At 43.8% G+C, this 23,277-nt stretch overlaps 1 protein-coding gene across 10 annotated transcripts in view; it reads right to left on the reverse strand.

Annotated features, from left to right (window-relative positions):
* Positions 1-23,277, reverse strand: part of Fbxl17 (F-box and leucine-rich repeat protein 17) — a 426,384-nt gene that overhangs the window by 231,692 nt on the left and 171,415 nt on the right. The window contains exons 7-8 of one of the 10 annotated variants that reach the window (XM_087566521.1): positions 12,298-12,432; positions 10,619-10,714 (exon numbers count right to left, since the gene is read on the reverse strand). The exons of the other annotated variants lie outside the window; for them this stretch is intronic. Coding sequence (XP_087422647.1) covers positions 10,666-10,714; positions 12,298-12,432 — 184 coding nt within the window. The 3' untranslated portion in view covers positions 10,619-10,665. Of the gene's footprint in view, positions 1-10,618; positions 10,715-12,297; positions 12,433-23,277 lie in introns of those variants that run through there. 10 annotated transcript variants of the gene reach the window in all.

The following is a 23,277-nucleotide window of genomic DNA, read 5'->3' on the forward strand; positions in this document are numbered from 1 at the left end:
CTAAGACCACAGGACTAAGAAGGAAAGAAACAGTATCAGAAACCTTTACCGAGACATTCCTGATAGGAACTTGACATTTCAAACCTACCAGCTTTTACGACAGATATGTGCGATATCACGGAGGAAACGGAAGTAACAATGTTCATGAGGCCCACGGCAGCACGCGTTAGAGAAAACGGCCACCCCACTCCTTAGGGCTCAGTCTAGGCGCATGGCAGAGAACACACGGAGCCGCTGTTCCCAGCATGGCCTCTGGTTCCTGGCTGTAGGGCTACCTCGCTCATCAGCCCCACGTTCTGCTCTGGGGCAGCTGGTTCTGGCACACCTAACCCTGACCTTAATTCATGGCCAAAGATCGGGGCTGAGGGGCTCATGCTTCATGCTTCTCCCCTGCCATTCAGATTTCACCCTCTCAGTTACTGCGGTCACGAGTCCCTAACTCACCAAACTGCAGCTTTTAAGGAAAGATTTTTTTCGTGGTGGTTGTGGCCCTTGTGTGCATGTGTTTGGGTAAAAATTGTAATTTTTTCCCTTTTATAACTGTCACCATACAGTTCCTAAAGCTCCTTCTTCAGGAAAGTTGAGACACTAAGGCTATTGAACGGGGGTGGGGGGAGGGTTGTTCTCTAGGAACTGCTGATATGCATCTATGTTCGAATAGCGTTCCTTCCTTCCTTCCACATAGGCAACGCCACAGGAATAGCATGAACCTCTCTTGAGGACGAGGGGACAGACGGACCTTCAGGACAGCAATGATGTCTCATTCACACACAGAACAAACTTATAAATAGATGTCACCGGGGCACGAAAACATGCCCATTTGATGACTTTAATGCAGACTAACTACTTTCCAGGACTTTCTCTTAAAAAAAAAAAGTATATTGTTTTACTTGGCAATGGAGGAAATCAAGAACCTATTTTCCCTACATGCTCAGTTGAAGTCCGTCTTCATACACAAACACCGCGTCCTTGTCCTTGTGTCCCACTGCACATGTGGTTCTCCTGGGTCAGGCCTACAGAACACACACTCCTCTGCTCCCATTTGAAATCACATTAAAAGGACAAGACAGGTCATCGCAGAGGCTGTCTGAGTATCCGGTGAAGGATCCCCTCACGCGTCCATCCGACGCTGACGTTACTAAACTGCCCTACAAAGGGATGAACTGTGCCTTCGCCGTGCTCATGCCATGTCTTCTAAAAGTTCTTCTAACCTCTCGTACGGTAAGTGCTGCAGATTTGTCTTAGACACTGGGTATTAAGTCAGACGGAGGCTGACCGTCAGCTACTCATGACAAGAGGCACCCATACTAACCACCACATGACTCCGTGTTTAGCACAGGGGTTTATAATCCATGAGGCGAATCAGCCAAGGAGCAGGAAAATTCCATTTCAGTTCCGAGCATGCGCACTTCCTGGGCTTTCACCTTGCCTTACTATTAAATTCCTCTAAGCAGCGACTTCTTCCTGTGTAAAGGAATAAGGCAGACAGCATAAACTCTGCCGTCCCTCAATGTTGGAAAACTCTACACCTAAGCTAATTAGTGTGAATTTTAAGAACAGACATGATTACAGGCACTTAGGCCCTGCAGTGACTAAAACCGCATACTACGGTGAATAACGGCTACTGAAAAACATTTCGCTTTGGCTCAAAATGCTGCACATTATTAAGAATGCTATCCAGCTACTGAGCAAGTACCTGTACACTGAAAATATTTTTACAGCAAGCATAAACAGTTTGACAGTAATTTGTATCATTCTCACGGGAAAATAACTCCTCCAATCTCATCTTTCTAGTCTGTGTAGCAGTGCCAATTTATAGGCATATAAAATTTGAAATCTCTTCTGTGCATCAATTATAACTTACGCAGCTCCCTGAGCAGCATTTAAAAAGCAAGGAAGTGCAAACAATATTCCGCTTGCTGACATGGTAAAAAATTTAGCTAACATTGCGTTAGAACTTCACAATTTAACTGCAATCAAAGACCCTCTTTTTGAGAAAAGAATGCAACTAAGGTACTAGGTTGGGTGTGTATGTTGGGGTCGGGGGTAAATCCCATATCCTACAAACCTGTACCTGTAATTATCTGGTTTGCCACCTAAGCCAAAGGGCTAGGAGGTAAGAGGCAGCTGTCAATCATGCCCTCCTAGATTCCTAGGTACCAGAAGATGCAAAACGCCTACATTCTATTTTTTTTTAAACAGACACGTTTCAATCTACAAACAATAAGAGAAATAAAATGTAACACGGGAACCATAAACGACCTTGATCCTTAGGTTAGTTCCTGCCTGGAATAGTCAGAAAGAGAGATGAGATCTGTGTAAAATAAACTGAAAATTTGTGAAAGTTCCTAAAGAATCAATAAAAGGAAATCAAAAGGCAAATAGCACATGCTAATTTGCATTTAACTTAGGGGGGAAAAACCTTCTGGAGGAGGCATTCAGAAATTATGTGCAACTCTAGAACTCACTGGGGGGACAGAGTCTGCAGGCGGTAATGCCATGCAGCCGGGTGTAATGGACTAGGGTAGGTTTTTAGGCTATACTAAGACATTCTGGTTGATGTTCACATATAACATTCTTTAATGTAGCCACAGCCTGGTCCAAGTTTATGCATGTGAGGAGAGGATCCTTTCTAAACTGGGTGACCTAACATATTATGTTATCATTCAAACGATACTTAAAACCCAAATGAGAAACTAGGTTTTCTTTGTCCAAACATGATCTTTTGTTTCCCTGAGGCACAAGGCCAAGTGAAACACCACCTGTCTGTTCTCATAGTCGAAAGGCCCGAAGTCAACATAAACTCTGAAAGCCCACAAGTATAGAAATCCTATTTCTCTACTCCCTAATTTTAGATGGCTCTGATGGAATGGGGTTGTGAGAATTTCCCCACAGCAATCATGGCAGTGACAAGAGATGCAGAGGAAAGCAGCTTCTGGCCAGCTGGAGACCAGAGATAGTACAAGGGAGGGAGCAGTGCTAACGGGGCATGCTTGACCACAGTGCACAGCATAATTTAGCTTCTAATTTGATCAGTTCAGAAATCAGGTTGAGGGGGGTCCCTTGGGCCCCTAGGCTAGAACTTGGCATGGGAGATATCCGCCTGAGGGCAGGTTTTCTTAGGGACTATTTGGGGGTTCTGTAGGGTGAGGCAAGGTAAGATTCCTTCACATCTCTCTTCGCATTCAAGATTCAGCCTCCTATGTTAGACCACTGAGTATTCTTTAGAATGTAGCTAATAAATAAACCCAAAATCTTCACCCAATTTAAATTGGACTATATTTGCTTCAGATTGAGAGTGATTTTTTAATAACTTTCTAGGTGGCTATACCACTAGAAGAAACTGCTGGGTTGTATTTTTGCCAACAGACGTGGGTAAGTGCGTGTGGTGCGTGTGTGTGTGTGTGTGTGTGTGTGTGTGTGTGTGTGTACATCACTGATTCTTATATATAGCCATGGGCCAGCTGCAGGCCTATTTCCTAAGTCAGAGGAAGAGTGCTGCCAGCTTTACAGTCAAGGCACAGCATTGTGCATCACAGGGTTAGCATGGTCTGGGGCTCATGCAAATAACAAAAATAGTAGTCGTAAGAAGTCACTGAGACCTTATGATCCACCTCAATGTTCTCAGATCAGATTTATAAACATGGAGGGAGTCTACTTCAGTTCAGCAGAAGTCTGTGAGTGCCTAATACCTTCACACCAGTGTAGTTCTGGTCTTATTCTCTCCGTATTAAAGCTTGCTATCACGTGTTCTCTTTACTTGCTAACTTTCTTACACTAACAGATGAGCAGAAGCAAATACAAAGGGTTACCTTTTGGGCTGCATCCTCCTGGGGTTCAAGCCAAGGCTACAGTGAGGCCACTGATGGGTCTCTAGCAATGAGTACACCATGATGGGGGTGCTGCCAGCATGCTGTGTAAACTCTGACAGGGACACTAGCTGTGCTGGTGAGCGGAAGGCAGAGCAGGACAACACCAGAAATGAGCTGCAGAGGTTACTAAGACCTTATGGATGGCTGCCCTGAGGACAGGGAGGCTCCCAGAGTCCTGGAGTGGCTAAACGAGGAAGACTCAGGACTGTTGGAAATAAACAGGGAAATTCTATAAAAAGTATCTTAGAGTATCTGACACTTTATAAATTCTGTTTTAAAAAAAGGCACAAAATGTGTTCATTAGAAAACATAGTTTTTATTGTTCTAAGATTTAATTATTTTAATAAAACCAAACAAATAAAAAAGAAACAAATTAAAAATGATTTTTGAAAATGTGATATATAAATCCACCTACACAGTGAGAAATGTTTGCATAATAGCCCTCCTGGGACCGTAAGAAGAATCGCCAATTTCCATCACACAATAGTTTTTATTTCCCCTGCTGTATCGATTGCAGACCGTCTCTGCAATGCACGGTTATCCCCAAACCACGACTCTCCACCGATGAGGCTGAGTTCACTGAGTTTCCAGCGCTACAGGAGGCCACGGTTTATGCTCTTCATTGCAGACACTTTCTTCTACTACAGTCCTCTGAGTCAGCCTCACAGCTAACACCCATGTGTGCACACACGCATGCATGCACATGCCCGAGCACACGCGCGCGCGCACACACACACACACACACACACACACACACACACACACACACACACACAAGAAAAGAAGCAAACAGCTGAAAAGTGAATGGGTTAATATATTGGCAATAATTTGTCTCCTTGCTATAATCTGCCCCTTGGCACAACAGAAGAAACCCCCACTCCCCAAGAAAAAAAATCCCTTAGCACAACCATTCAGAGGATTTGCTATGAAAGCAGACTATAAAACTAAAAATCAACAAGGGTCTGTCTACAAAGCTCAGCTAAACATGGTGTAGCGATCTATACTACAATTTTATGTCAGGCAGTTTCAATTTTTAATTAGATATAGATTGCTCAACACTGGCTAAGAAGGCAACTGGAAGCCAGCTACCGATGGGTATTTTTCCGTGACAACCACAGGAAGAGGAACCTTGTGACTATATACGATCTCGCTGGGAACCCCTGTGTATTAAACCTCTGCAATATTACAACACACATCAAACTCAATTATTACTTTTATGCTCATAGTCTATAGGAATTCTTTCCCTATCTAACTAAATGGAATTTTCTAGTTGATTTGATTTTTAAGTGGGTGCGATTGAACTAGGAAATCTGCACTCTCAGAGAATTGCATCAAAGGATTTACGTGTAAAGGAACTCGCTCAACAGTCTGGGTTACTGTCGTGGAGATTTTTAGTTTAAGAATGTTCTTTCAACTCTAAGCAATCAACCTACTTTTGTGCACCCTGGCGGAGCACATGAGCTGAGAGAGAGAGAACCTAAAGGGGGGCTCTGTTAGCACCACTTTCTCATGAACTAGGATTCCACCAATTTGTTCTGGGGTTGTACAGGCTGTCAGCAACTCAGAAATCAATGTCACGTATTCACCTGCTGACAGTCACAGGGTGACAGTATTGTAAATTAAGGGAAGGCATCTTCAAGCAGAGTTCCGTACACTTATTTCTAAGGAATCCATTTTGCAGTCTGATTTATGCTCTTAAAATAGACACCGCACCAGTGTCTGCCGAGACTCTCACAGGTATGGAATTGTCTAATTGAGCATCATTTTCCTTTATAATCAGAGATGTTCCCATTTACCTTCAATCACTTGCAGCCTCAGTTTTAATATTTTCTATACAGTGAAAATGAGTCAAAAGACTTCAGAAATAGTCCCGAATAACATTACTTACTTAAATCTGTATCCACTGAGATGAAAATTACTGAGTAGAAATATGTCACGGTAGTTACCTAACCCCTGAGAGTATCGCAAACGGCATTCCCTGAAGGAGGAATTCATTACCATGATAGATTGCTAAATCTTTCCTAAGCCCAGGATACAACAAAGGTTTTCAAAACAAGTGAAAAAGTGATTGACTGGTAAATTATAATCCTTTAAATATAGAATAACCTTGTTACAGTTTTCAAATTAGATTTTTCCAGGGTGTGCTGCACCTCTCTTTATCCATATTTCCCCAAGAAACTAAGAAAAGTGACCAAAATCAGAGTCAATACAAGTTCTGGTAAGTTGATACCAGCAGCCCATTGCTGTGGCGCTGACTAAGGTGACTTTACCACCCGAGAAACATCTGTTTGAAGGCAGTACAGTCATGCCTCAACTGTTTCCGTTTCCTGTTTGCTTTAAGGCTTTGTCCTTTCTTTTATATAAACATGCACATGATGGACATACATACTTTTTACTTATGGTTTTATTACGGCTAAGGAAAAAAATACTGAAAAGATTTGGGGGAAGTCAAAACTGGGATTTTTAATTTAGAAACATATGAAAAACTAAAAAGCTATCATATACACACGTGAAATGCATTCTAACCTCATAATTATAAGCATCAAAATGAACAAAACAAACAACAATGCCACATCTTCATAATTTAGGAGTTTTATTAACATCAGAATAAAAAATCATTAGTATTTGCATACAATCATACAAGTCGTGCAAAATGACTAAGACTGCAACAGAATGACTATCAAGCCTCTGGTGACAAGTGACATGCCGGAACCCAAATATATCAGAGTCAATTTAAATGCAAACCAAAACAAAAACAAAAAGACAAATTTAAACCAAGTAGTAAAATGCCAGTGTGTGCATACATGTGGGCTGCATACATGTGGGACGCACACAGGATGGAGCAAAACCAGGTTCACTCACAGACACTTTCTGAGTGTTGAATAGTTCTTTCCCACTGCTGTCATGTAGGCTTATTCATTAATGTCTATGTTGATAAATATGAGAGAAACGTTTGCTCTTCCATTCAGTTAAAAATTACCTGTACACGTTGTCAACTGTGATCTGCCTGCACAGTAAGAGTTACAGACATGGGAGTGCTAGTCAGATGTACAGGGATGAGGATCTATAAATGAAATTTATAAATGAAATTAATGGCATCACATTGTGGAGACCTAGCTTCAAAGTTCAGTCCTCATTTTAACCTGTATCTCAGATTTTTTGTTTCTGAAAACAAACCGTACACTTTTTCATTATTCCGGACAGCTGCAATCTTTCTAAACTTGCAAACTGTATAAAAATGATAAGACTCAAGAGACAGGTGATCCGTTGCCTCCGTGTAATTATTAGCATTACTTCTGAGACAATGTTTCAAACAGGAATCAGAACTGGAACACTGCCCAGGCTAAGCTCCACTCTTCATGCTTGTGCAGCAGATAGAATTCCTTGAATGTCGCAGGCTTCTAAGTGATAACTGCTCGCTTGCACACCCACCAGTGCAGTTCTAAACCCTGCTCCAAATACACATGATGATGAGGTTGCAATATTTTGTTATAAGAGTGATTTGCCACACATTCGTAAGTTGTCCAAGAATTCAGCTGCTAAAACCACACATGAACAGACACATGGAGTCCTCACTAACAAGATGAGTATAAATGACTTAGAACTGAGGAGAGGAGGGGAGTCTCTGGAATTGCAGCCCGCATGCCCATTGCTGGTTTTAATAGTAGAATAGAGGCTGATGGGAAATCTGAATGAAGCATCCCATCAAGAAACAGTGAAGGTGATCTATTCCTTTCCAGTAATCACAACTGTGAATTCGCTCGTGTTCTCAGAGACACAATAAACTACATTCTTATCAAATATAAGTCTCACTACAGAGGGAATTTAGAGTAATGATTAGTGAATAATAAATATAATGTTATACCACAAATGTGAAGTTTTCTTAGGCTGTAATAACTATGATTTCATTACAACTTCTGGTTTTCTCCTGTGATTTCTAAAATTTATCTCAATAAATTTAAAGGCTGAATTGCATAAATTTTTTAAGAAATTAATTTTTAGGAAAAACTGAAGGTGTATATGCAACTAGAATAAGTCTAGTGTTCTACTACAAGGCTGATTATGTCTCTTACATAAAAGAATTGTGTTATGTACATCCTAACTGATTTTCGTTCCTTTAAGAGACTCTACATGACTCTACAAATCTAGCATTTATTCAGCATAGACAGCAAGGACCACTGTAGTCTGAAGTGCGCACCTGTCGACATCCAACAGAAACGTATGGAGCACAGGCGTGTCATCCCAGATACTAGAGATGATAGAACAAGAAGATCCCAAGTTCAAAACCAGGCTGAGAAACTCCATGAGCCCCTGCCTCAAAACATATGAATGAGAACGGCTGAGGTAGAACTTAGTAAACACTGCTGGCCGGCATGAGCAAGGTCCTAGGCTCAAGGCCCAGGAGAAAACTATGAAAATCTTTATTAGGAACTATATTTGTACCCATTCTTTATTAACAATTATTACCCAAATATGCATTAATTAACACAGAAAAAGTGATTTAAAAGGAAAAGAGTATAAGTCACACTTTGCTTGCTTGTTCTCCATAACCATAGATGCTGCATGTTTACAACTATTCTAAAATCGTGTAAATAATTTCTCTTTAAACACTATCTTCTTAGCCTTAAAAAGACTTTATTCTCTAAGCAATTTGATGAATAAATTACATGTAAAAATTTTTAACAGTTTTTTTTAGTCAAGTCCAGAATGATCTATACAATAGCTTCCCTCCACAATCCCTTCTTTTAGACACTTCCTTATTAATGGTGGCTTCTAGTACAAAAAAAAAAAAAAAAAAAAAAGAAAGACATAATCCTGAGGCTCAGGAGGGATGGCAGAAGTATCCCCAGCCTGTCTCTGAACACCATCAGAGGATGTTATCAGCGCACACACCTCTACCTTAGCACACAAGCAAAGAATCATTCACGAGGAAGTTACTAGTAGTGTTAGGTATGGTGAGGAAATCTGCAGAAAGTCTAAAGTGCCTCCAGGGAGGAACAAGAATGTCAAACACCCAGCTACTCGGAGGCAAGGACATTGGGCAAGAGTGCAGTCACTCATCACAGCCTGGAGAGCTTCTGGAGGAATCTTTAGAATTCAGACACTGTAGAAACCGTCTGTGTAAGATGATCATCATTAAAGGGTTCTGTTTATAAGAACTGGGGAAAACCACAACATGTTAAAAAGTCGGGGTGCATTTTTAACTTCTAGTGTCTTCTGTGTGTTGCTCTGTTTATGGCTCTAATGCCAAGGGCAGTGCTTTCTCTGAGGGGTGTGCAGCAAGGACCATTCTGCTCTGCTGTAGCATAAACGAACCCTAAATTCTACAGAAACAGAAAACTCCATTTTACTGCTTCCAACTCTTCGATCATTCATTCATTCATTCTTCATTAATTTGGAACACAAATAAAAACTACCATACCAGAGCTATAAATGTTACTTTTATGTGTCTGTGTCTGTGTCTGTGTCTGTGTGTGTCACATGCCTGTGTCCTACGTACATGTGTGTGTCTGTGTGTGTGTATGTGTATGTCTGTGGTTGTGTGTGTATGTGTGTCTGTGTATGTCTGTGTCTGTGTGTATGTGTATGTGTATGTCTGTGTGTGTGTGTGTGTGTGTGTGTGTGAGTGTCTGTGTGTGGTGTATGTACGTGTGTGCATTTCCCACATATGTGTGGTATCTTTGGAAATCAGAATAGAAAAGTAGACCTCCTGGGCTGGAGGTAATGGACATTTTGAGCTGGGCGGCGTGAGTGCTGGGAACTAAATCAGGTCTTCTGGAAAAGCAGCAAGCACTCTTGCCTGCTGATTCCCTATACACTACATTTTCAATCCCTTAAGAGCAACACTTAATTCTGAGATCACTCTGAGACAGAAGGAAGAGAATCAATAAAAGAGGGAGGAAGGAAGGAGGGAGGGAGGCAGAGGGAAGAGAAAAAGGACACAAAAGGCTGTTAGCTGTATAAAGACAGAGGAGGAGTGGAGAAAACAAAGAGAAGAGAAACCACCTTAAAGTGGAGCCAAATGGTGCTATTTAAGGTAAGTGTGTACTGGCTGTGGAACCTTTACTGTTCTTACGTTCTCTGCTCCCTTTCCTGACCCTAAGAACGATTCTTCCAATGTGTTGGCATACACAGTATTCTGTTTAGAACGTAGCAGACATTTAGGAAGTGCCTAATAATACAGCACACCTTCAAGCTTAAACAGTGTGAGTTTTAGGAATCACTCTAATGCTCTAATCCTACGGGGCTGGGCACGAAGCTGCTGTCTAGAGCCTAGGACGTTGTCTTTGCCAGGCAAGCACTCCCTACAGATCTCCATCACCAGCTCTGCTGCCCTGCAGAGCTAAGGAAGGCGATGCTCAGCCAGGGCTGCCGCATTCGCTCTGCTGAAGACACAGAAATGCTGCACTGGGCAGCCTATGTTTTTATCATATAAAAATATTATTTTTATCAAAAATAAACAGTAATCCTCAAAATCATACCATTGGCAAAATAGCTAGTCTTTCTTATATGACCATAATAATCAATTAGAGGAAAACTATATGGAAGAGAAAGGAAACTAATAAATCCTTGCATTTCTGATAACGTATGTGTAATAGTAAATGCAGAAAAACCAACAGTGACTCCCCAAAGGGTACTTTTTTATTATGAAATCATTTATAATGAAAATAATGCTGTCTTAACTTCCCCTAGTGTCTCAGTCAGGGTTTCTATTCCTGCACAAACATCATGACCAAGAAGCGAGCTGGGGAGGAAAGGGTTTATTCAGCTTACACTTCCACATTGCTGTTCATCACCAAAGGAAGTCAGGACAAGAACTCACACAGGCCAGAAGGCAGGAGCTGATGCAAAGGACATGGAGCGATGTTACTTACTGGCTTGCTCAGCTTGCTTTCTTATAGAACCCAAGACCACCAGCCCAGGGACAGCACCACCCACAATGGGCTGGGCCCTCCCCCTTGATCACTAATTGAGAAAACGCCTTACAGCTGGGTTTCATGGAGGCCTTTCCTCAAGGGAAGCTCCTTTCCCTGTGAGAACTCAGCTTGTGCCAAGTGGACACACAGAACCTGCCAGCCCACCTAGTTTAGTTTTATAAACTTCCTAGCTTACTTCCATGTCTGCTCAGGTATTTTAAAACAGGGAGAAGTAAATTCAGAAATGATAATTTTTAATGTAATTAATTTCCCCTCAGTGCATGGAAAACTGATAGCTGCAGCCTTTCCAGCCCAGCACGGGGGTGGGGGAAGAAGGGCATAACTGCAGCTGCGGGATGCCTCCGGATGAACAAACCGGCAGGAGGAAACTCCCAGCGCTGTGCGCTCTGAGTGTCAAACCACACTAACGTGTTCACCGCCCAATGCACTGCTGCTGTCCTGCCCCACTCCCAACAGCCCCTTCGCCTCAGGGCACCCGTGGCTCTGCAGTGTTCAGGTGGGGCCCTTGGGGTCCTGTGCTTCTGCTGCGCCAAGCTTATCGCACACCTCCCCTCTGTCCTGAGACCGCACACTGACCCTATCTACAAAATCGTCAAGAACTTAGTCATGTCTAATGTATTTACATTTTAATGGTAGCATCATCATCTAAAGATCTTTATCACTGGATGGTTAAACAGAAAGCAGGGCTGCTATTTTCTTTCCTAGGACAAAATAATTCTTTGTGAGCATGAACATACACACACAGAGCAGTGATATATCTACATGCCCAGTGAGTGATGGGATGAGGCCCAAGGGTGAGCATTCCATGGCTGGGCCAGTCCAGCTGGCTCCTAGCTCTCACATGCTGTCTGTGAAATTAGCAAAGGTGTGGAAGGGGAATGGGGCATGCTTCCGAGGCTGCTGGAGCAGTCCATTTTTTCCCCTTTCACAAAAAGTTGAAAGAGATGGCTTCTTGAGGGATTCATCAGGGATTCATAAGTGGGAGGGATTCTGGGTGGGGACCCCAGAAATACTGATGCACAATCTACTCTGCATTCCTGGGCTTTTAACCTCTACACTGAAGAGGGTAAAGACGCTGCAGGCCTCTGGTTCCTGGTGCTCCCTAAATATCTAAGTTCTTGTCAGCAGTGACATGAGCAATCTAGATGTTTCCAGTTTCTATCTTCTTTCATAATTATCACACTGTACACACAGCAAGAGCTTGAGCCAACCTGGCCTATATGAGGAAGATTTGAGGCGGGAGAAGGGGGAAGGACAAAGAGAAATGGATAAAAGCCCTTGTTCTAAATGATAATATTTGTATCTGGCATCCCATTAGCCTTGGGTGTTGAGTTCAGGAGCAGAAATTCAATCAGTTGCTCTAATTTCTGTAATAAACTGCACATCTCTGATCTCCCATAAAAAGTGAACTTTCAAATAAATGTTTTGGGAAATACTATCACAGAGGGAAAGAGGTAAATTCTAAACTATTAACCCCTTCCTCTTACACCATCCAGAAGTCGATGCCTCCAGCACGGTTTTGTGAGCCATGAGCAGTATTAATGCAGCGGTAGCGGTCGCACGGAGATGGCTGCCGCTTCACATAAATCCTCCATGTGCTGGGCAGCGGGAGTCTCTTCAGCCTCCACAGAAAACAAGGTGACAGTGAGATTAACTTAGTCTTGTGAATAAAGCTCATCTGTGACACTTCTGTGAATGGCTGTTGCTAGGAATGTGGTCTAAACTCACAGAGAAGCTCACGCTCCTGTATCAGCCCAAAGAACTGATTCCACCATCCCAAATATTTTAAACACAATGATAAAGAGAAATTTTAATAAGTCTACCATACTGTTGATAGCATTCTGAAACTAGGCTTTAATCTATTAATTACTGTGAAAGTACATGGCCGTTTTCAGCTTGAATTGCAGCAGCTGGGAGAGATCTGCCCTCATATCTTTCCCTTGTGGAGCAGCAGAGGAGGCTCAAGAGACAGATGGTAGGGCCCTTCCTTCCCATAGGCCACGTAAGGGGTAAGCAATTGTGGTGAGGGCTCTCCTCAGAAGTGGAGGTGCCAGCATGTCAGCCTCTGCGAACTGTCAGTGCGCAGCCCCTCAGGCTTGTCCTTATTGAGGTGGGACTCACGCTGAGTACCTGTCTATGTGTTGACTGGGGGACTCTGGAGTAGTGCAGCATGGCCGTGACTTGTCCAGGCTTCTGTAAACTATCTTTCAGTCACCAGCCTTGCACAGAAGCCCTGACTTGGTAAGCCAGCACCTTCCCTATGTGGTAAAATAGAATATGTGGAGGTGTAAATAGAAGTAAATAGGAATAGGTAGGGAGAAATGATTACATTTATCTAATACCCAAGAAGCTAATTTTGATATTCAGTAATATCATCTAATCTTTTAAACTAAGGGTAATAAAAGCTAAAAGCTAGAATGATCACAAGTCTATCTATAGTCTTGTAAACTTACTTCAACCTGAATTTCCTACGGACCGAATACAAGTCAATCAGAAAAGGTCTTGAAATGTCTTTTCACTTTTAGGGGAAGATCATTGTTTTGAGTGTAATTTCTTCCCAAAATACTCTGTTTTATCCTATGGAAATTGGTTGTGTGCGCTGTGCCGCGGCCGTTGGCAGCCCACGACTGGATTGTCTACACTGACGGATTCTGAGGATCAACTGGTGTTCTTGTTTGCAGAGCAGGAAGAGCCTCTGCCTTGCTCTCTGCCTCCATGTGGGCACCTGCTACTTATCTCTTCAGACACAGGACCCACACCCGTGTGCTCTCAAAAACTGGCACGACCGCCTACTAGTTAGCACGCCTGAGAGGAAAGTGGCGTGGCACTGTCAAGAAAGCTGCCGTACACGGTAAGTGCACACTGATGAGATTACTTAATTATTCCAGAACTTATCACTGCCCAGCAATTATCTGCTCCAGAAAATGCACTGTTCGTACAAAGCTTGCACTGCACATCAAAGTTCTTAAGTTAAAAAGACAGAATTTCCAGACAGACACTTCAGTAATGTACTTTGTCCTCACAATAAACACTTCAGTGTGTCCACATATATGTTTTCACATAAAGTGAATTCAGATACAGGGGCGAAGTAGAACACCATATTTAACTCTGATCCAGTGAAAACTGGAGGAGATACGTGATCGTAACTACCTGTGCCCAGACTCCTCATCATCAGGCATCTACCACTTCCAAGATCAAGACCCATGCACTCTAAAACTAATTACGGCGCTGGCCTTGTCCGGCTCACATCTGGGCCATCAAGCTGGGAGACTCTGAGTGTAGCTTCTGCCGTTACTAGGAGACGACTATGCAGTCCATGACATCACTACAAAGTCTCCTGGCAAATATCGGCTCCTCTGGCTCCTACTCTGTCTGCTCTCCTCTGCTCTAATAGGTGCCTGCAGAAAGCTGTGGGTGTCCTAGAGAAGAGCACACCAACTGGCTGTCCAGTTCCAATAATCAGCCCTGAAAACAGACATAGAAGGAACATTGTACACACCACACAGGTAACTTTTAGGAATATATACGTATATACGCATATCTGTGCAACAAAAAAATGGTGAAAGCAGAGGCCATAAATTTGAAGGAGAGTGAGAGAGGTACATGGGAGGGTTTGGGGGGAGGAAAGGAAAGAAAGAAATGTAATTATATTATAGTCAGAAAAATAAACTATTTATGGCTTTGGGGAGATGGCTTGGTGAATACATGTGCTTGTTGTGCAGGAATGAGAATCTGCACTGGGATCCCCACACGAAAATCTGATCGTGGCCACGCACACACACGTGTACCTATATTGGCAGAAGTGCTGTGGCTGCTCACTGTCAGTTCAGTGAGGATGCTAGCTGGTCTTGCAGTCCCACTGATGTGACGGAACACCATGGCCAGAGCAACTCCATAGGGCCAAGGCAATCATTCAACTGGGCAGGAGCCTGTGGGAGGAGCTAACACAGAGGTCATGGAGGGCGCTGCTCTCTGGCTCTCTGGCTTGCTCAGCCTGCTTCCTTATAGAACCCAGGGCCACCAGCCCAGGGATGGCACCACTCACAACTGGCTCTGCACCCCTCACAGCAGTCATAATTAAGGAAATGCCCTGCAAACTTGCCTACAGCCTGAACTTACGGAGATATTTCCTCACTGAGGTTCCCTTCTCTCAGATAACGAGCTTGTGTCGAGGTGACAAAGACTATGGACTCTAGCACCCAGAGTCCTGATCTGGACTCTGCACTGACACGCAGAGATGGACACACCTACACACAGGCACAAAACCTGACTGCTCGTTTTTAAATTTTAAGTTAATCCCATTTTTTCTAGAATATTTGGGTTTCTTTTATGTAATTCCTCAAAGCAGTTTCCAGAATGCTGACATTTAAAAATGCAACTCAAAAGGACAGGTCTGTTTGCACAATTGAGATGCTACTCGGTAATTTTTCTGAAGTTTCCTAAATGAGGGACGGCATCAAGCAGACAAGGGTAGGGAGGTCAGATGGGGAAGACCTGTCTCCCCTGCAAACTGCACAACTGGCTGTATGTAGGGAGGAGCCTTAACCCCAGCCCTACTCTTGCCCGGGTCTGGCTGGTCCCTCGTTGGCTTCAATGAGAGTACAGGTATGTACTCCCTGAGGAACCTAAAGACCTATTCTGCAAAATGGATGTGACGACTACACCTAAAATATTAAAATCTGCACATCTTGAAATTTTTAAAAATCAGTGTGACAAAGAAAACATGCGGAGTGATGCTCCACATAGAAAACACTCTCCGTGGTTTCCAACCGGAAATGCAAACATAGAGAAGATACAAAGACAGCATAACCTCTCAGTCTCGAGGATCTAACCGCCATGCTCTGCTTCTAACTGGGCAAGACAAAGAAGCTAAAAGAGAGGGCCCTCGGGTGACATCAGAGCAAAGGCTTACTTTATCATCACATGCCTATGTGTGCTGTCTTATACTCAGGTAAAGTGACCTGTAGTGGTATGCGGAATCTAAAGCTCCTCCCCATTTCTGTTTCGCTGTTAAAAAAGTGTAGGCAGCTCCAAGCTGACGACACTCACTTGACACTATAGCCACTGGCTGCAAACTTACTTAGCAGCCATGGTGTGCTCTGTAAAAATCCAACTGTACACCAGGAATATGTACATAGACATGCATGCTTTGTTTTCATACGACAGGGTCTCACTCGGTACCACTAGCTGGCCTGAAACTTGACATAAACAAGGCTGGCCTAGAACATGCAGCAAATCTCCTGCCTCCCGATCCTGGGAATACACGCATGGGCCACTAAATCTAGTTTAAGTCATGAATATTTAAAGAAATGCTCTATATCTTTTAAGAAATGTTTAATACTTAGAAATAGTTTTCAAAAGTATCAATTTTTGGCCCATCAGTACACAAACTCAGTGAAAGCTTTTGTGTGGGCTTTAGGCTGTGTGGAGAGTGCGCACTTCACTGACTAATGACTAATATAGCGGGCTCTGCTATGTAACAGACAAGGAAACGTCTCCCTTGACCTGGAACTACAGGGCAGCACAGAGAGGAAAAGAGGACAGGTAAAGTGCACATTTTCTCCTCGGGCTCAAGCACAGCCTTGAGACTCAGAAGTCATTCTAGCGCGTCTTTATGCTCTTAATAAGTTACTTCAGACCTTCTACCTATCACCCACTTGGTAATAACTGACGTCAGGCAAGAGGATGCAATTAAAAGCAAACTAATGACTAGAACTCATCACTGGTCCCAAAGGAACCCAAGAGTACACAGAAAGAGCCACAAATGGCCGTGATAGCTATGATGTGTGCATGGTATAAAAATGGCCATGGTGACAGATACAAAGTGAACATCGAGTTGACCATCCAAAAGGGAAAAACTGCTTCAATGCACGGATCTGCAGAGGGGCCACGTGAGCAGCAGAAACTGAGGTAAGAACTGCCTCGGACTTACCAGCTTTTGCAGACAGAGCATACATCTCCCCTCCTACTGAGAAATCGTTAATACTTAAGTGAAGTGATGCCGTGGAAAGAAGGATGTTTACAGGCACAAAACAGGTGCGGGGAGACTCACGCAGGTTATACACTGGCGTATCTGAATGGCAGGAGGGAGGCAGGTGCCTAGGTACCGATAGAGTAAATGCTGAAGTACCTAAGAGTGCTCCGAATAGTGAGTGAGTTTGTGCACAGAGACACAGCATTTGCCAAGTGTAGAGTCGTCCCACCATTCTATCATCTACAAATGTGACTTATGGAACGTGATGGCTGTCTTATATAATCCTGGCTCACGGCACCCTCAGTTTCAGTTTCAATCAGTGTTTCCTGCATTCTCCCATGTAGCTGCTGAGCTCTGCTGGAGGAGAAGCAGCAGAGATGTAGACGGGTGCCATGTTAGCGTTATGCCTTCGAGCACACAGAGCCACTCAGCGGTTCTACATTCTGCCCCTCGGCTCCCTCTGCCACTTCCCATAGGGCTTCCAAACTCTAGCTCCTGACACAGGAGCCCAAAGCCAGCCCCTCTCTGCCTCAGGCCTTTAACTCAGAACTTGATTAGCTTCAAAGAACAACGAAGGGGCATCAGGCCTGTATTCTCAAAGCTTTCTGTCCTCCACAGAAGCCGTTTAATGTTTAATCAGTGCAGCTTGCCATCATGGAAGAGGAGAACATTTCTTCTCCTCCAGGCTGATGCTTTCTGACGGCCCTTACTCCTAAGCGTAACCCCCAGCCCCCAGTTCCATCGCTCCCCAAACGCCTTCCTCTCCTTACACGGAGACCTGCCATTTTCGAATCTCCATTGCCTCAGTCTCTGAACACCTTCAAGTCTCTCACACTTTAGGAAGTGAAGCAAAATAAGACTGCCTCTCCCGCTAGGTGGCATGAGGCCATGTTTTACGTGCCTCCTTGGCTCTGCTGGGTCATGGTTCTCTCTGACGCTTCTGGAACCTTCTTAAAATGTTCTCTTCTTTCAGTTTCACATAACAGGTCTCTCCCTGACACTCTAAAAATGCATTTTCTGCATTATCTCTCCTTCCTCTGCCCAACCTTTATCAACAGAGTTTCTTAGTTTTATATCAAGGCCCTCACGCATCAGTCTGAGAAAAAAGTACTAACAGTCAGATAGACGGACGGGTGGACGGGTGGATGGATGGATACTATACACATACACATATACATACATACATACATACATACATACATACATATCCTGTCCTAATGTCTGGCTCAAATTCATCTCTCAATTTCTACACCTACAATCAAACAGCAGGTAGAAGCAAACTCAATGGTGTACCTGTCCCCAGATCAAGATGGCTTCCCTTCTTATTCAGTGTGACAGCTACTTGGCTATGTCTTCTGACTTCCTATAGCGAATCATTAATTGTATCTTCTGCCCAAATGGTCAACTCCTCATTCCCAAAGTTCTCTATTTCTGACTTAAATTTAAACACCGTTGTCTCTTGCCTGGACAGGGTCTCCGCCCTTCTCCCAGCTGTCTAAAACTTGCTGTCTCTCCTCCGTTCAGCACTGTATGCAGACTGGCTGCTCTCCACCTCCTGTGTCATCACTTACTGTGTGTCCTCTACAGCAGTGACCCTGTTCTTCCATGCACTGGACTCCCTTCCAGTCCCGTCCTCCAGAATGCCACCTTAAAGCAGCAGGAGGAATTCTCCTTGGCCCTCAAGTCCCTGGTGCAACATTCTTCCCTGCTGAGTGAAGGTACCTCGGGTTCCTTTGACTGCTTATTCCACCACACAGACCTGAGAGCTGGGCATATTCCTTTAACGTCTGCCAGAATGGCTAGACCTTGTAGACTTCCTGAAGTTCGCCAAGCATGGCAACAATGACTGTGTGTGTTTTATGACACCAGAGTCTAAACCACATTCATGACACTGTAGGAGACAACATTTTTCTCAAACCATGCCCAGGCCACTGTAGGAGACAACCAATGTTTCTTTTTGATAAAAAAAATAAAATAAAATAAAGCATGTACCAATTTTTCTATCCAGTAGCTGTCCCACACATCAAGATGAGTTCAAGTTACCTCAACAATTAATTTGAAGCTATGAAAGTTCTCGAGGCCATTTCTAAACATTTCTGAACTACTTACTGTATCAGCTGCCTGAACCCATCTCTAGTCAGTTCCTACTATTTGCCCTCAAACTACAGACTGCAAGCCCAACAGATTCCACACTGTTGAGAGCCTCCAGGCATGCGCTCGTGGGTCTGTGAGCCTCCAGCATGCATGCTCAGGTCAGCATTCCCTCCACCTGCAGGGGAAGCAGCCTCATCCTTAAAGCTGCTGCTCTGACATCACTCCTGCCTGAAGCAGGCCTGACCTCACCACTCCCATCGGAGGCTGTGCTGATGAACCTGCCTCTGGCTTGTTCCAACTGATCTTCTGAGCTGCAAAAGCCTCGTGAGTTTTACTTATTTGCCAAGAATGCATCTCTGCTGCTAGAATCACAGCTCCTCAGAGTGGGGGCTGCAATATTTATCTCTAAAACTCTGGCGCTGACATGCTCGTGTGCTAGCAGGATGAGCAAGGGGAGAATCACATAAAACACAAACATACACACACATTTCCGTTCCAACTGGCATTAACTTACCTACACTTAAAATATCCGTTCCCTCCATTCTTACTGGTCTCGCTGGCACTTTACGAACAAAAAAGCTACATTCAAATTATAATTATTTGGAATTCTGTGTTTTGCTTCTCCTGTAATCTTTGTGGTTGTTGTTGTTGTTGCAAACAGTAACTTTTCAAAGGCTGTTTAGAGAACTTTTCCCAGTTCCTGCAAAGAAGGTTCTTAAAGGGTGTTTAAGGAGCTGAATCTGGACAGACACGGTGATAAGGCACAGCTTGGATCAGTGGGCCCGAGGGTGCTCCCTGCCATCCATCTTCCTAAGCAGCCCCACTCTGGATCTCGAGCACACTTTCTTTGGTACAAAGATGCCATCTGTTTCTCAGTAAAGATCAGTTTGATTTTGTAAGTAGCAGTAATAAGTAATACTAATAATCACTGCATTTAAAACTAATTGAAACAAGGAACACCTCAGGGGAGTGTTGACTAGGGAGTGGAGAGGATTTCTTTTAAACTGTGAGACAGTAAAATGAACTCCAGTGCTCACTGAAGAAAACAAGACATTGGAGCTGTCACTGCACAGACTCACTCAGATTCTAAACACACTCTCCTGTGACTGTGTCATCATGACAGCATTCACATATACATGCACAGAACGCACAGCTGACACATTCATTCACTGGCACGGGGCTTTACTGAGGATAAGAAGTAGAACCCAAGTACCTCCCCAGGCCACACTTCTTAAAACAACCAGACAGGCGGACGAGTCAGACCCATCTTCTGATGGCAGGCTCACCTCTTCCACACATTTACCAATATCTGCACCAAAAGTCCCTCCTCATTTTATCAAGATAAATATATAAGTATATTTGAAGCCCAGATAGCTTTAGCAGTCCAAGCCAGGTATCTCTACTGAAAAAACGGAAGGTACTTCCTTCTGTTTGTGAACTTGCTTTCTATGTGGGGCAGGCGAGCAGGAGGGGAGGGGAGGAGGAGGGGAGGAGGGGAGGTGGGGAGGAAGATGGGTAAGCAGGAAGGCAGGAAGGCAAAACACTATTTTCTCAGGCCCAGTCTGATCCTGTCAATGGCTGCTTTTGCAAGTTGTCCTCATGTGAATTTTGGGCAGAAAAAAAAAATAAAGCATAAAATCATAAAATTCTCAAAAGCTAGTAAAGATATTGGGGGATTCGGGAGAGAGTAACAAAAAATCCCAAATCAATGGAAATAACTTCAGGTTGAAAGTCACAGGAAGAACGTCCTATGCACAGCTCTTAGGAAACCTGTGTTTCTAAAGCACAGCAGAACCACCGAGCTGTGCACCTTAGGAAGCCACCCTTGTTCTGTATTTCTTTGGCATTTGTTCCAAACCAAATTAAGATCCAAAAGCAAAATAAAAGGTTTTCCATTTGAGCACTTCTGAAATAGGAAAAATCTGTTTCCTTCCACCGTGCACACTAAACCCTCCAAGAGCTACTGCACCTGCTCCTGGAGAGGGCAATGCTGGTAAGATGTTAATAAACTCCTTCTACAGAGACCGAAAATGACGTGGTAATTGACCTTGCGATCACGGACACATGCGCACGCACACACACACACACACACACACACACACACGGAAGCATTTTTGTAACATTAAAACACCCTCGTTAAATCATTTTGTCAATCAGAGGAAGCAATTTTCCACGGCTAAAAATATTTTAAATCTGATATAAGAATAAAATTATATTAACATGCCATGATGCATGGGCTTGGTGACTTGCCAAGGGTAGATGCAGACGTCTGCAGATTCCTCTTTCAAAGATAATACCAAGCATTCCAACATTTCTAATTCGCAGTCAACTGCTGTAGGCAAAAAAGCTGTTCCTAGTAATCCTGTCCTGAGATGTATTTTAAACCACTCCCCAAACATTGCTTAAACTATGTCTCCATGTACTTTTCCTATCAGAAATTTCTTTAGCACACAGAATCTACTGACGTTCTCTAAGTAAATGAGTTCAAAACGTGACTAACACTGACAAAAAAATATCTGTTGGTCTATTCCACCTTGAGAGCACAATAAAAGAAAGCCTGACTCTGAATCTTCACATCAATAAAAATGAACATGATTAACAATTCAAGTAAATTAGACTTTCACACTGATCACTGTGAATTTGCCTGTATTTTAGAAAACAAATGTGGTAGAAAAGAGTAGGACTTTAAATGCACTGTTTTAATTCAAACTCACTAGCACCAAGAAATAATGGCACCAAGGAAAACAGCTGTTTCATTTTCAGAGTTTCCCAGACTTTCTTAATTAAATGGTAAACTAAGACCCATTTTTCTATAACCTGGCATATTCTAATTAATCACACTTGTCAATGATGGACTCAAGACTACAATCTGATTTTTAAAATGGATCTGAAGCTTGAAAGGTTTAGGCGGAGCGTGTAGTTCTGGAGCAAACAGCTTCTGAGGGAAACTCGAAGACACCAGTTCAGTCCCTGCAAAGAGGCAGTGGGGAAGGAGGGGCTGAGGGTGGGGCTGGGAGCACAGTCCTAGTCGGAGAGATATGATACAGAACAGCTCACTGCATGCAAATGAGGATCCCAAGGTAACGAACAGAGCTGCATTCTACAGAGCCAATAGTCATGGAGCACTTGAGGCTCAGGACTGTTAGAACCAGACAGAAAGTTTATTAACCAATGTCAAGGCGCTGTTTGCTCTCCTCCCCAAAGCAGGGTTTACATCCGCACACTAATATAACTCACTGGGCAGTCTTTTTCTCGTTGGCTTACGCTCATCTGTGAACACATACATTGATAGTATCTTACAGTGATTGCTATAGGAATATCAAGGCTATGAAGTAAGTTATACTTTAGGTTCTAATTCTACAAATACCAAGTTTATCGTGTGGGCAATAAGAGGCACTGGGAATGGGAACTGTAGACGGTGCCTCCATGGTTCCTGTGCAAAGGGACCCCAGGGCTCATTCACTGCCCACTACAAACATGCAGCTCCTTACAGTCTAGAAACCACCATCGTCATCCTCACAGGCAGAGAGGTGGCAGTAATGTAGGGCCACAGCCTGTACCCCAACAAGCTCTGTTTGGCCTCCATCTTCAGTAAGCCATTTGGATGCCAGCAAAATGCATGCAGAAAGTGGAGACTTACTCGGCGTGGCAAAGGGACAGGGAAGAGGAGGTGGAGGACCCCTCAGCCCAGTCAGGGCTCTAACGGGAGAGGAGGATAACAGCAGCGTATAACTAAGCAGCCAGTGTCATCAGCGTGCAGCCCTCCTAGGAACTGCTTTAATTCCTAGGCCTCCTGTGAGATCAGTTCCTTACACATCAGGCTGACAGGCTGTGAACCTTCCCCGGAGCTGGCTCCACCTCTGCTTGTCCCAGGGAAGTCTCCTAGGGAGATAGCAGTGTCTTGGGGTCCAGTGCCTCAGTGCTACGGGAGGCTCAATGTTCCTGTAGAGTGTGTGCGCTCCTCTCAGGCTGGCTGCGTAAGGGAGCGAGCGGCACAATAGTGACTGCTGAGCACCGGAATTCAGCCCCATCTGAAAATCTCCATTAAGCTGTCACCTCTTCGGTGCACAGAGAGGGTGGAGGTCGGGGACTTGTAAACCCTCCGATGGAGGTTAATTTAATCTCTGGTCCCAAGGGTGATTCTGGGTGTCCTGATTGTCCTACTCCCACCAGCACATGCCACTGTCATCTTAAGTGTCTCTCCACCTCATACTGTTTCTGGCACTCTATGCCTGCTCTAGTCCCAGTAGTTCAGGCAATCCAATCCACTATCTTGGGAGCAATCATAGAGAAGCAAGAATTAAAGTGTCTTTGGATTTTCGGAACTCAGCTTTTGCATTGCAGTAACCTGGCATTCAAACCTCAAGAATGGTAAAGACTGAAGAGCCCCAAGACTCCT

Source organism: Rattus norvegicus, chromosome 9 (genome assembly GCF_021556685.1).
Source record: "Rattus norvegicus strain SHRSP/BbbUtx chromosome 9, alternate assembly SHRSP_T2T, whole genome shotgun sequence".
In the NCBI taxonomy this organism is placed as follows: Eukaryota; Metazoa; Chordata; class Mammalia; order Rodentia; family Muridae; genus Rattus; species Rattus norvegicus.